Raw genomic sequence first — 14,360 nt, 5'->3', positions numbered from 1 at the left:
CCAGCAGAAAGGCTTTTTAAAAATTTACTTATTACTTGTTCTTAGCAAATTAAGACAATTACAATAAAACATCAACTAACTGGGTTCTTGTGAGAAAACTGAGGTCAGCTTGGAAAGGAGTTCCCCGAGTGGAGTTCCCAGCGGCCCGCGGCTGACAGCCAGATCTGTCCTGAGGGGTTGTGGGAGCCCAGCGCCTGCCTTGAGGGAAATGAACACTGAAAACAGATTTGGGAGCAGTATTGGATTGACAGCAGAGAAGGGACTGTTCGTAAGGGCAGTTTCTCACTGAAGCTGCTACCATTTTCCTTTGTAAAGAAGTCATCCACCTCCTCCCAGCGGTGCCCATTTTCAAGACGCTGCCCGAGCCTCTTAAAACAGCTTCTTGAAAGGGTTTTTCCACAATGGGTTCTGGAATGTTCTGCTTCAGCTCTGGAGGATGCTCTAAATTAGTTCACCATGATGAAGTTAGATTTGCAGTGAGCTTTAACGAGGAAAACAGTGACTGTGTTAGAAACAGGAAGTAGAACATGATATTTTCTTTTTTTTTTTTTTTTTTGAGATGCAGTTTTGCTCTTGTTGCCCAGGATAGAGTGCAATGGCGCGATCTTGGCTCACTGCAACCTCTGCCTCCCAGGTTAAGCGATTCTCCTGCCTCAGCCTCCCGAGTAGCTAGGATTACAGGCACGTGCCACCATGCCCAGCTAATGCTGTATTTTTAGTAGAGATGGGGTTTCTCCATGTTGGTCAGGCTGGTCTTGAACTCCCAACCTCAGGTGATCCACCCACCTTGGCCTCCCAAAGTGCTGGGATTACAGGCATGAGCCACCGCGCCCAGCTGACATTTTCTATTGTAGTAAAGGGCTAGGCAGTCGGCCTCACCTATAAACTCCGTCACAGGGTCATGCTCGCCTTCCGTTTTGATGGTACCTGCGATGCTGTCATTCTCCAGGATGGGGAGGAAAAGTTGCACGAAGTCAGAGGTATAAGGAGGAGCAATGACGTCCAGCACCTGTGTGGGGGAGCACAGGGTGACTTCTTCCGCACACTAGTGCGGGGCATCCACCGACATCCGGGTGAAACGGCCATCAGTTTGGAAAAAATCCCTCCCCGCCCCCACCGGCCGGTGACACCACCCATCTCCAACATTCAGATGCCCAGGGTGGTAATGGAGGTAAAGTGTGTCATACAGCTGCTGCAGGCAGAAGGTGCTTTTTGGTAAACGAGTATCTGTCATTGTCATCACTACATCAGAAAGCACAGTTCTCAGGTACAAAATGAACTAAATTAAGCCAAAAAGGGCAGTGCTAGTGTAAACAGTATGAAACATGAAACCAACGGTGCATTGCTGACCTCAGTGACAAAATAGCGAATGAGTGAAATGTCAGTGTCCAGCTTCTCCAGACACTTTCGGATGTAACTGACAACAGGAAGTACATAACCTCGACTCAGCAGGTGAACCATCCTGTCCAGCAGTGTCTTCTTCAACTCAAGCTACAGAAGAAGGGGGACAGGGAGCTGGTTAGAGAGGGTCCTCCTCAGCCCTCTGGCAAGCCCCACGGGCACTGCTCACCTGCTCCATCACGTCCAGCTGGGAGTGCTCAGTCTCAAAAAGCTTAACAAGCAGCTGCAGGACCTGGGGGTGCAGGAGCTGGTGGCAGGTGCTGATCTACAAACAGGCCAGAGGGAGCTTCGCTGAGCAGTGTGGTCACGCTCAGCACACAGAGAAACCGGGCACTGTCACAGCCACCAAAGAGCTTATCACTGTGGAAGAAGGTCCTGACACCTAAGCCAGGGCCATCAGCTTCCAGTAACACTTGACTGAGGTTAAGAAATTTCTGCAGTCAATGAAGCTAAGTCCTTAAGAGGAAAATCCTCACTTAGGACAGAAATAACTATTTTTGAGAAGAGTATCCTCTAAACTCACTGAATAGATGCAATGTTAATGCCAACGTAAACCGCATGAGACAGACACTGTGTACGCTGTGAACAGCCCTCCGCCCTCTTACCTCATCCAGCAACGCCAGGTGGACAGGGGTATGGTCAGTCTGCAGCTGAAAGTACCTTGGTTCTGATACAGTCCAATCCACCCACTTCAGCACACCCATTGCTACCACTGGAAACCTACAGTTAAGGCAGAATGCTTCCTTTAAAAAACAATTTAAAACACAAAATATGCTAGAAAAGCATTAAAGGAAAGTTAAAAACAAACTCAAATGACTCCATCATTCACCCTTCAATACACCCCCCAACCCTTTTTTTTGAGACAGGGTCTCACTCTGTCTTCCAGGCTGGAGTACAATGGCACAATCATGGCTCACTGCAGCCTCCCGAGTACCTGGGACTACAGGTGAGTGCCACCACGTCTAGCTAATTTTTTGTAGAGAGAGGGTCCACCATGTTGCTCAGGCTGGTCTCAAACTCCTGGGCTCAAACAATCTTCTTGCCTTGGCCTCCCAGATTGCTGGGATTCCAGGCCAGAGCCACTGTGCCTGGCGTAAGCTCTGCTTATTAGTAAATAGTGTGAATGGATCAGCAGCCACTCAACATGCGGTGCAAGAAGCAGAGTTCAGTTCTCTGCTCACTTTAAACCACTTATTGAAAGGAAAAGATCATTAATGAGCGATACTCAGTGAGTTTGGTGGACTGGGTTGAAGTTTACCTTTATTTAGCAAACTCTTTCTTCATCCCTAGTATAAATTATTAGGGGAAAGACATGCCTAAGAGGACACACTATTTCTAGGACACGTCTATTTATATGATTGGCATAATCACAAATCATTTCTATGTAAGCAATACTTTGTGGGCATAACTTTACCTATAAATAGACCCTTCAAATCAATTTTTGTTAACTCTGGCTATCTTTTACTTAGCCTAATTTGTACTCAACAGACTTCTGGCAAATAAACACCTGAAAATTACTCATGCTGCTAAAGCTGTTTAAAGTTCCCTACATACTGTTTAAAAATGAAAAAATAAATAAAATGAACAGGTATCGCTGAAGCTTTTGTTATTTGAGCTTTCAATATGAAAACTCAAACCACCTCCTCCCCAAAGGACTGATTTAAGAACTGAGTTTCGTTTTGCTTACCTAATACACTGATAAAGTGTGCTCAATTCTGCCACTAGTTCAGAGGCCCCTTTGTTCTCGTTGCAACACAAATTGTGAACGGTTTCGACAGCTTTTGACGTTGACTTCAACTCATCTTTATTGATGCTCACTCGCTTGTTCTGAAAACACACACAAGCTGGTGAGCCTGACAGGGCAGATATCCCTGCTGTCGGGGTGTTCTGGTGTCGGCCACTTCTTGCAAAGCACTTTCCCTATTTCTACTTAAGTTGGGAGTCAATTCAGCTGTCAAACTTCACAGTCACACAGTGTACAGAAACTGAAAAGCAATGAGACTAGTGTTTGTCCATGTCTTACGGAAATCAGTTTCATTTCTTTAGTCACATTTCAATTTACGGTTTGCAGAGCATTGGAGACATTACGCACATTTTCTGGAGACATTTAGCGCTTTCTCTACGCAGAAACACAAGAAAACACGTGCCTGATACTAGGGAGGGTCGAGATTTCTTGCAGCCAAAATTCCAAAATAATATCAAAGCAGAGGAGGATATTTGTCTCCTAAAAAATCCACAAATTCCCAGAACTGATGGTACCTTCTTCCAGGTCTCAACCACGCTTGCTGCGTACGCCAAGATGTGGATGTATTTGTGCTTGTGGTCCTGGTTGATCCGAGCCCCTGGCTTAAAGAGTGACTGCATGAACAGGTCCAGGAAGGCTGGAACACGGATCTGAGGAGAAGCATATGCCCAGTTCGGGATGGCAGGTGTGAGGGCACTGCTCACCCACCTCCCCTCAGGGTTCCCTACACAGCAGGGGCCCAACAGACTCCAGGCAGAGAGTGTGACTGAGGAAGGACCAGGACAATGATGGATTTGCATTCACAGCCTTCAGACAATCAGACAAGCACAGACTTTCCAAAGTCACCTTACCAGTTGACATTGGGGATTCTTGAGAAGCAACTTACGAGTTCAACCGGAGGAGGGTCCATGCTTGTGAACATCTTGAACAGGACGGTGATGTCAGCAGGGTTCAGGGCTCCTTTGGACAGCATGGCCCCGAGAGCCTGGCAGGCCCTGGGGTAGGAGGCAGCTGTGCCCAAGGCTAGTGTGATCTGACTGGCGTCATGACCTCTTGATGAGAAAAACCATAGAGCCCATTACTAACAAGGCAGCTTCTTTTTTCTGTTCTTTTTTACACATATAATACTTTGCATTGTTGGGATCTGTTTTTCTGTCATTCACGAGTATACTGACTGACCCACAAAAATAACATTTACAACACTGGAAAAGTGATTCCAATACAGCTTGCTGGCTCTATAAGAAAGGAGTCACACACTTTAAATACTTAGGAACACTCTATTGGTAGCAGAAAATAAAGCTAATATGAGCTCATTTTGCGACACTGTAACAATGAGATTGCTGAGCAACTATTTCAGGACCGACTTGATTTGTTACTTCTGAATCCCAGTGTAAAAGCCCAGGCCCATAACTCCAGCAAAGGGAAGAAGAATCAAGTGCTTTACAAAACAGTCCTCAAAGCAGCACTTTAGAAAGCCAGCTCTCCAAGTATACCAAAAACAACTCTCACTTTTCCAGCTCTGCTGGATAAAAGGAAGTTTTTAATTTTTTTTTTTTTTTTTTGAGACAGAGTTTCGCTCTTGTTGCCCAGGCTGGAGTGCAATGGTGCAATCTTGGCTGACCACAACCTCCACCTCCCAGGTTCAAGCGATTCTCCTGCCTCAGCCTCCCAAGTAGCTGGGATTACAGGTATGAGCCGCCACACCTGGCTAATTTTGTGTTTTTGTTTACTAGAGATGGGGTTTCTCCATGTTGGTCAAGCTGGTCTCAAACTCCTGACCTTAGGTGATCCATCCGCCTCGGCCTCCCAAAGTGCTGGGATTACAGGCGTGAGCCACCACGCCCAGCCAAAAGCAAGTTTACCTCTACGTTGAACAGAAGGAGCTAGCAGCTTTGGCTGTGGAACACGGGCCATGGGAAGGGTTTTGTGGGGAGCACTAGGAAGGAAGGGTTGAGCAGAAACAGGGCCTCTCACTTCTCCTGGGCAAAGCGCTGCACTTCCTGGGCGATCCTGCGCACAGCGGAGCCCCCCTGCTCCTCCTGGGCCAGCACGGACATCATGGCCTGGGCAAACAGGTACGTGTGCTCCCCGTGGCACACCATCTTCTGAAAGATTGCAGGGAGAGAGGGGGTGGGGTTTACTACTCTAGCACAGACGGGCGGACGAGAGCCAAGCCTCCACCGTGCTCGGGCCCGGGAGTGAGCATCCTGGAAGGTGCCCTCAAAAATGGAGATTCTCTCCAGGGAAGGAGCATCTCATGCTTGAAAACCAAGACCCAAAGCAGCCTCCTTCTAATCTGAGGTTCATAAAGAAAGAACTTACGGCAAACTCAGGGAGATTTTTTTCAAGGTTTTCTTCTCCTCCATCTAAAATTGTAGCTAGAGAGGTCCGGAGCACTCTCGAGAACACTTCTAGCTGCTGGCATGCTGTGGACACACTGGTGATCTCCCCCTGGTACCCTGCGTCAGAAATAAGCTAGGACACAAAACAAGAAGTCAGAGGGGCGGCATGCAGTGACCGCACCTCCACGGGAAGCTGGCTTGTCAGTGTTCGTGGTGAGGTGGAGTAAGTGTGCGCTGGTCGTGGGTCTCAGGCCTCCACTCCGCCCTCACCCTGCTATCACCTAGGTGTGTGCCCTGCGCTGACCACCTCTCCATCGTTTCTTCATATGCAAGAGGAAGATCAAGCAGGCAGGCACGCTAAAGCTCCTCTCCAAGCACAAGAGAATTCTTGTGTCCCTGCTAAATCCTAAAACACAGTCAACACTGACCCAAAAACAGATACAAATTTTACACTTTTCTTTCTCAGTGTAAGGCTTATGAAAATAAAACAATAAAGACCTTTATGGAAAAAAAGCAAATATGAACTGTCAAAGGAAACAGACCAACAACCAAAAATAAACATTCATAAACACTTTTCTCCTTAACTCTAGAACTCTTCCTACCTTAACGGTGAAGTTCAGCATCAAACAGTCTGGATGGGCTTCAGCCAGTTTATAAAAAAGGTCCCGCCACGTGGTATGTGCAATCATCTGTTCCAGCCACGCTGGGGTCTGCCAACAAACACACAAACAGCAAGATAGGAGGAGGCCCCACTTTTACTTGAGTGGAGATTCTGTTGTATAAACGATCACAGGAGATTGGTGCTGATGGACTCCCCATGGGCATCTAGTTCTGGGGGAGGCAGACCCAGAGCTGGCCACAGCCACACAGTCGGCTGAGTGACAGAAAGGTCCCTAGATGCCCGCTCAGCTTTCAGAAAATCGGACTCAACACAGGAGGGTACTGAAAGTTGCTTCCTAGGAGACACCGAGAACCGCATAGAGCTGCCTTGCACACACAGGGAGCTCATGCTGCCCCAGCTTGTATGCCCTTAGCAAAAGAGAAAGAGGCCATTTAAATGGCACAGGTGGTCTGGCCCATCACCACATGGAGTAGCCAGAAAAACATTTCTCTCAGCTCTCCTATGTGACGGATGTCCTCAAGGGCTGTGCTCTGAACCTGCCATCCTGTTTGTGCCAAGGCCAGCTCCCCAAGGCTGCTCCCAGCCACAGATGGAATGCAGCAGGGCCTCAAAAGCAGGCCTGTCCAGGAGACGTGGGCTCCCAGAATGGGCACCTGTGGCTTAAAGATTCCCCACTGATATGGCTGGAACGTTCTGGAAACTGCACTGCAGCCTAACATTCTTCCTACTAACCCTCATTCCTTCTCTCTTGCCCTCAAGGGTCAGACTGCATCACAGCTACCCCAGCCTCCTCCAGCCCTACCCCATCTTCCCTCATAGTCGCTTCCCCATCATCTCCTGCAGGCCTAGCCCTGTCTTGGCAGCTGCTTCTTGGAGGAACCAAACGAATCCACCACAACACTCCAAGGGCTGTGCCCTGGAGTCAGCCTGAGAGGGGAAATGGTGGGAACTTGCTGTTCATTCTCTTGATCTCAGCACCTGTGTGCCTCTTGTGTGCAAGCATGTCACGACCCTGGGTACAGAGTTTAAAGGGCAATTCTGACTAGATGCAACTTCTGTCTCACACTCTGATTTTAGTCCTCAACTCTGCCATTACTTACATGATATGCCACGCTCCACTGTACACAGGGAATTTGCAAAAGACCCTAGGGCCTGGTACTAGACAAAGAAAAATAATTTCTCACCTCTCCTTCTTCAGTAAAAATAGAATCTGCTTTGCGGGGGTCAAAATGTTTGATCAGCAAACTCTTCAAGTGATTTTCCACAGTTTCCTGAACCTGCACTGGCTCAACACCTGAAAGAGAATAAAAGCAACTAGACAATGGCAAGCTGTCCATTCACTGTGTGGCTTTAGAAAGCAAATGGTCAAAAGTCTCTATGTGAATCAAATACCAAAGAATTGCTTCTGACCACTTATACATGTAAGGTTTTGGAACTCTTCAAAGTAGTTATCAATGATAAGACCAAAAAGCAGCACAGAACAGAACACACAAGTCTGGTCCACCCCTAACTTCATGGAAAGGACAGCACCATCTGCAGAGCCTCACTGAGGATAAAGACAAATGGCCCCAGCAACAGGTAGGGGGATGGAAAAACATCCCTGCCCAGTGAGGAGGGAGCAGATGGCAGCCAAAAGAGACACACTTGTATCTAATCACCGGGACAGCAGTGTGTCCACAAGCTTCCGGACAGCACGCACTTCAGTGATGTCATCTGCACCCGGCTCCGTGGATTTACAGTAAGACTCTACTTTGATCATATTAACTAAAAGCCATAATCACAGCCAGTCCTAAATTATCCATCATTTACTGCTTGCTGTAATAGACGTCTTGAAAATGACACACTGAACACACACTGTATAATCCTATAATTCTACAACATGGTAGGGAAAACAGCTCAATGAGAATCACGTTTGCAGGCTACCAGTAAACCTCAATTACTGAATCAAAGATAAGAGGCAAGCAGATACAAATGAGTAAGATAAAGATAAAAATGAGTAAGAAGTTCAGCTCTTTCTACACAAGTCTCAGAAACCAGGAAATCAAAGAAGGCATTGTATCAGTGTTATAAGGACCCAAAAGTCTATTTTTAAAAAAGTGGGGGTAACTAGCCAGGACAGGGGACACCCACAAGGCACCTGTCTGAATGAGCCACTCGGCCAGCAGGTTCACAGTCTGGGCCACAGCGGTGTAGTTTTCAGATAAGAGCTGGATAACATTCTCTGGAGACCCTCCTGCCTGAAAATACCTAGGGAAAGTAACAAAGCAGCAATTACACCCGAATGAATGGAATGATGGACAACAGGAAGGTAAGGAAGGAGGAAGAGAATCAGGTTTCAAAATTTTTAAAGCAGCGGAGGGGGCTGGGTGCAGTAGTGCACACCTGTAATCCCAGCACTTTGGGAGGCAGAGGTGGGAGAATCACTTGAGCCTAGAAGTTCAAGAGCAGCCAGGGCAATGTAAGGAGCCCTGTCTCTCCCAAAAAACAAAAACAAAAATAGCCAGGCATGATGGCAGACGCCTGTGGTGGCCACCTTGCGAGGCTGAGGTGGGAGAACTGCTTGATTCCAGGAGGCTGAAGCTGCAGTGAGCGGTGATTGTGCTACTGCAACAGAGCAAGACTCTGTCTTAAAAAAATTTAAAAAAAAAAAAAAGTGGCAGAGGGGACCCCCCCTTGAAGCCTTTAGTTCAGTTCTCATTACTCTTGCTTTACATAGCACCTTCTGGGTGTATTACAAAACTTTCTCTAAATTACCCCCAGCCTCCTCCCAATACAGACACCTTTCTCACATACCTCTTCAGAGTGTTGAAGATGGAGGGTTCCATGATATAATCCCGGGTGGAAAATTTATGCAGGCATTCTTGCTGAACCTCCGCATCATCCTCTCCTTCTCCAGAATCATCCTCCTGCTGTTGGTAAATGCGAAGAGCCAAGATATTTTTTTCATTAATACAAATACCCTAATCTCACCTTAAATCGTATAATGCTGCCCATTTTGAAAGTATTCTACACACATTATTTCATTTGACTTTCATGACAATTTCATGAAATGGGCCGGACAGATAGTGAGTGGCTAGGAAAATGGGATCCAGGATCACACTGAGTGGGTGTGTACAACTCCTCCCTGGCAAACCGCGTTCCATGCTCACACAAGTTACCCAACCTCTCTGAGTGTCCATTTCCTCCTCTGTTAAGTGAAGATAATAATAACGCCTATTCCCATTTGGCTGTTGTGAGGATTCCATGAGCTAATTTTTGGAAGAACCCAGCATAATCCCTGACATTTCGTAACAGTGCAATAGTAAACTATTATTATTATTGTTTTCACTATTCTTACTTCATACATGCCACTGAAGAGTAACAACCTGATTCTTGAAAGCGTGAGCCATCACTTACCATTAGAAAGTAAAGACCACTAACTCGCCTTGCATCCACACTTCTGGCTGGACTCCAGTCCCAATTCTATGTGGAAGCAACTTCAGGCCTGTCACTCCATCTAAGGACAAAGCAGGCTTCTTCACCTGCTAATGACCATGTGAGGATGGACTGTGATCCCAAACCCTGTCCAACTTTAACACTGCCACCCTAACTAACAAGCAGATGCTTTTTGAACATTCAGTCTGCACTGTGCTCATCAACCAAGGAACCTAAGAAAATGTAAGACAAGACAAGGCTTTTTCCATCAAAGAAGTTCACAAACTAATAGGAGAGACAGACCTCCATGCAACCTACTCTAACATAATGGGGCAAGAGCTGGGCCAGGGGTCAGCAAACTATGACCCAGAGCCGAATCCAGCCCTCTCCTATTTTTGCAAATAAACTTTTACGGAACACAAGCACACCCATTCTTTTAAGGACTGTCTATGATTGCTTTCCCCCTGTAAGGGCAGAGGTAAGTAGTTAAGACAGAGACAGGCACAACCTAAAATATTTGCTATCTAGCCTTTTTCAGAAAAAAAAGTCAGATCATTCCTGATCTGGACTAAGATCCTAAAAGCAGTGCTTTGGGAGCAGACAGAACCCAATGACTTCCCAGTAAAAGCTGTGGAGTCTTCTCTCAGACCAGATTTGCATGGGGAACGCTGAGCCCCTAAGGGCGTGACAGAGGCCGGACTTCACCCCGAGCTTCATTCCCATGTGTCTGTTCTCTTGGGCTTCCACCCTGGGCACTCACCTACCTGCCTCTTCCACCACCTCTTGGGTCATGCTATCTACCTGCTCACAAATCTAGAATTAGCCTGGATCTCTCTCTCCGTCTTTCCTCTCTTAAGCTCCAGACTCAGGTATCCAACATTCCATTCTCATTTCCAGTCAGATGTCTCACAAGTATCCAAACTCTTTAGGTCCAAAACTGACATCTCTTCCCTGGAAACAGATCTTCTTCCTACAACCCATATTTCCGTAAAGGTATCCTTCATATATCTACCTGTTACCCCCCAAACCTGAAAATCATCCTCAGCTTCTCTCCCTCACCCCACCCCCACATCCTGTCACAAAGACTCATCAGTTCCATCTCCCATCTGTCTATCCAAGGTGGTCCTTCTTTCCACATCTGCCTCTGCTCTTCCTTATTTTTTGTATGCTTGCAGTAGCAACATTCCCCTAAAGTCTCAGTCTTATTCCTTCCTTTCAATCATCTTTCACACCGTGGCCACAGTGATCTTTGTAAGCCACAAAACTGACGTCTCTCTCCTGCTTAAAGATTCCCATCTCCTTCAGGAAAAAACGCCCCAGCTCTAGCAAGAGCGTGCCCTTCCCACTTCCCCTGTCCGTTCTGACCTCTCACCACTCCCCATTTGCAATCTGCAGCAGGACTCATCTATTTGCATGTCTGCAGCTCTTAGTTTCCACCATCCAGACTGAACATCACAGTGCCCTCCTCACACATCTTCCTACCTCCCACTATGTAACATGGCATCAGGCAAACAGAATTTGGGTCACCAACTATCTTTTAAAATCCAGTTCTTGCCACCCTCCTAACACTTTTCCTAACTTTCTGTCCCTCTTCCAAGCAGAGTCACAGAATAAACATGAAATGAACGTCTGGTCCACCCCCCTCATCCATGAGAGCCCACTGGTGTCAGTGGGCCAAATTAGGATCATGATTAAAATTCCCCAAACATGAGACTCCCCAATCTCCCATCAGTGGGGTCTAGGTCTGACTGCACAAACTTGGGCAAATAACTCACGCGCTTGGTCTATAAAGTGAAGGTACTGATTAGATGGCCCTTATATGCCCCAGTTCTAACACTTTATGACTCAAAGCCTCAAGGTGAGGCCGGGCACGGTGGCTCACACCTGTAATCTCAGCACTTTGAGAGGCGGAGGCGGGCAGATTACTTGAGGCCAGGAGTTCAAGACCAGCCTGGCCAACATGGTGAAACCGCATCTCTACTAAAAATACAAAAATTAGCCGGGTGTGGTGGCACCGGCCTGTAATTCCAGCTACTTGGAGAATCACTTGAACCCAGGAGGTGGAAGTTGCAGTTAGCCAAGATGGCACCACTGCACTCCAGCCTGGGTGACAGAGTGAGAGTCCGTCTCAAAGAAAAAAAAAAAAAAAAGGCCGGGTGCGGTGGCTCACGCCTGTAATCCTAGCATTTTGGGAGGCCGGGGCAGGCGGATCACCTGAGGTCAGGAGTTCAAGACTAGCCTGGCCAACGTGGTGAAACCCTGTCTCTACTAAAATACAAAAATTAGCCGGACATGATGGCGGATGCCTGTAATCCCAGCTACTCAGGAGGCTGAGACGGGAGAATTGCTTGAACCCAGGAGATGGCGGTTGCAGCGAGCTCAGATCAAGCCACTGCACTCCAGCCTGAGCAGCTAAGCGAGACTCCGTCTCAAAAAAAAAAAAGAAAAAAAGGCTCAAGGTGATATACTAGATGCCCCAAACACCAACCTACCACTAAGCTAATTCACACCTTCTCATCTGGACCACTTTGGTAGTCAGCAATTTGACGAAGTGGCAACGGAGGCAAAGGATGTGGGTTTGGGTCCCCTCTCCTTCCTTTATTAGTTTCATGACCTTGGGCAGGTCACTAAGTCTTTTCGTCTCATTTTCTTCACTTACCAGATAAGTAGGGTAACACCCAACTCAAAATCCTGTGTGTGGAAGGGGATAACGCATGACACACATGGCCCAAGCTCTCAGTTAGCTAAGTCTGACTCTATCCACTCCACCCTAAGCCTCCAACACTGTGAAATGATCCAACATGCAAATCTACTCGTGTCACTCCCTGCCCCAAACTCCTGAACAAGCCATACCATTCAGCAGCTCTCCAAGGATCTTCAGAACCTGCTCCCTACTGACCTCCTGCCACTGCTTCCACCAGGCAGCTAACATGACAGGGCTTCTTTCAGTTCCAGAAACACATCGCCTGCCTTGGCATTTTAGACCATGGCTCCGAAGCCGCCATCACACCACCACCCATGTTTATCAACGTAAGCCCCACTTCATCCTTTATTCCCTCATAATACCAGTTCAAAATGCACCAGACATCCCCAATCTTGATTGTTGTTAAAAATGCAAGTTCCTGGGCCACGAGCAGTGGCTCACGCCTGTAATCCCAGTACTTTGGGAGGCCGAGGTGGGTGGATCATCTGAGGTCAAGAGTTTGAGACCAGCCTGGCCAACATGGTGAAACCCCCTCTCTACTCAAAATTTTAAAAATTAGCTGGGCATGGTGGTGGGTGCCTGTAATCCCAGCTATTCGGGAGACTGAGGCAGGAGAATCGCTTGAATCCGAGAGGCAGACGTTGCAGTGAGCCGCGATGGCGCCATTACACTCCAGCCTGGGCAACAAGAGCGAAACTCCACCACAAAAAAAAAAAAAAAAAAAAAAAAAAAAATGCAAGTTCCCAGGCTCCCGTCCAGACCAACTGTTGGGCCGTCTCCAGGGGAGGGACGTGAGAAGCTACATTTCAATCATGCGCCTCAGGTGGGTCTTTAGAGTAAGGTGGGGACACACTGTCCAGACTAGAGCTACCTGCCCTGGCTCTGCAGTCCCTGTCCTCAGGGTGGAACAGAGTGATCCCTCCTGGGCTTCCACCCCAAACCCTGGAAGGTCAAGGCCCGAAGATCCTTTCCATCAGTTTGCCCAAAAACAGATGAAATCAGCCCAAAGTGCTGAAGAGTACAGTTTATAAAACAGTAAAGCACATGTAGGAATGCCCTAAGTTCTACTTTTTCCTCATGATGCTGGTGTGAAGTTTTTCCACTTTATTTTTGTTTAAAAGTCTGTGAGCTCCGGACCCAACCCTCCACCTTAGCGTTGGTGTCCCGCCCGCCGCGGGGGTCGCAGGGCCGGCGCCGGGCCTGGCCGGAGCGAGGGGGTACTGGGGGCCTCGGGCCGCCCCGCGCCAGAGCCTCCGGCGCCTCACCCCCACCCCAAGGTCCTGCAGGGGAGGAGGCGGGGACCCCGGGCGGGCGGGGGCGGGGGCGGGGCGGGCTGTGCTTGAACCACACGGTGACCGCGCGGGCCGTGCGCGCGCCCACCCCCCGCACGCCCGCAGCCTCGCGCCGCGCGGCCTCTCCGGGAGCGGGGCCGGCCCGCTGGCGGCGGAGACGAACGATTCTCTCTAGGGTGCGCCCAGTGCCCCGCCTCACCTGGCCGCCGTCAGCCTCGTCGCCCCACTCGGCCGCGCTCCCGTAGTAGTCCTCGTCCATGATGGCGCCCGGCACGGCCACCGCCATGCCCTCCCGCGAGCGAGCGCAGCGCATGCGCGAGGCGGGGACAGGCGGGCGGGCGCACGCGCGGCCGCGCGCCTCGGCCCGGGCGGGAGGCGGGGCCTGGAAGAAGGGGCGGGGCCTGGAGGAAGGGCAGGGCCGCGGGCTCGGCACTGGGAACAAAGGGGACCGGCGGAAGGAACGCCCCCAGTCGATCCCGGAGCGATGCCGGGGTGGACCAGGGGCTTAGCTCCGGAGAGAGGTTTCCCACTGGATTCGTGCACAGCCCCTACCCTGCTGCGCCGGCTCTGCGAGCCCCAGTTTCCTCATCTGGCAGCTGGAAACAAATCCTTCCGGAAGTGTCCAGGACCCACGAAAGTGTTTTAATTTCTTTTAGTTTTGGTAAAAAGCACTAAATGCGACCGGGCGTAGGGGCTCACGCCTGTAATCCCAGCACTTTGGGAGACCGAGGCTGACGGATCACTTGAGGTCAGGAGTTCGAGGCCAGTCTGGCCAACATGGTGAAACCCCGTCTCTGCTCAAAATACAAAAATTAGCCTGGCGTGGTGGCATGCGCCTGTA

General features: G+C 49.0%; 1 protein-coding gene across 2 annotated transcripts; it reads right to left on the bottom strand.

The window, feature by feature from the left end:
* Nucleotides 1-10: 10 nt before the first annotated feature.
* Nucleotides 11-13,916, bottom strand: NELFCD (negative elongation factor complex member C/D). 2 transcript variants are annotated; one of them, XM_034947797.2, is made up of 15 exons: nt 13,719-13,916; nt 8,903-9,018; nt 8,247-8,356; nt 7,294-7,403; nt 6,090-6,197; nt 5,468-5,620; nt 5,120-5,250; nt 4,032-4,197; nt 3,661-3,795; nt 3,089-3,228; nt 2,007-2,121; nt 1,571-1,666; nt 1,351-1,491; nt 880-1,009; nt 11-481 (listed from the first exon to the last, which is right to left on the bottom strand). In XM_034947797.2, exons 1-15 carry the CDS (start codon nt 13,830-13,832, stop codon nt 447-449), a joined length of 1,800 nt encoding a protein of 599 aa, XP_034803688.1. In that variant the 5' UTR covers nt 13,833-13,916; the 3' UTR covers nt 11-446. The 2 variants fall into 2 exon arrangements, 1 of the variants encoding a protein (XP_034803688.1); XR_004668344.3 differs by having other exon boundaries at nt 463-481; nt 1,440-1,491; nt 13,719-13,891.
* Between the last annotated feature and the right edge of the window lie 444 nt (nt 13,917-14,360).

The sequence above is a fragment of the Pan paniscus genome, chromosome 21, assembly GCF_029289425.2.
Source record: "Pan paniscus chromosome 21, NHGRI_mPanPan1-v2.0_pri, whole genome shotgun sequence".
In the NCBI taxonomy this organism is placed as follows: Eukaryota; Metazoa; Chordata; class Mammalia; order Primates; family Hominidae; genus Pan; species Pan paniscus.
Note: the sequence above shows the minus strand (reverse complement) of the source record. Positions and strands in the feature narration are given on the sequence as shown.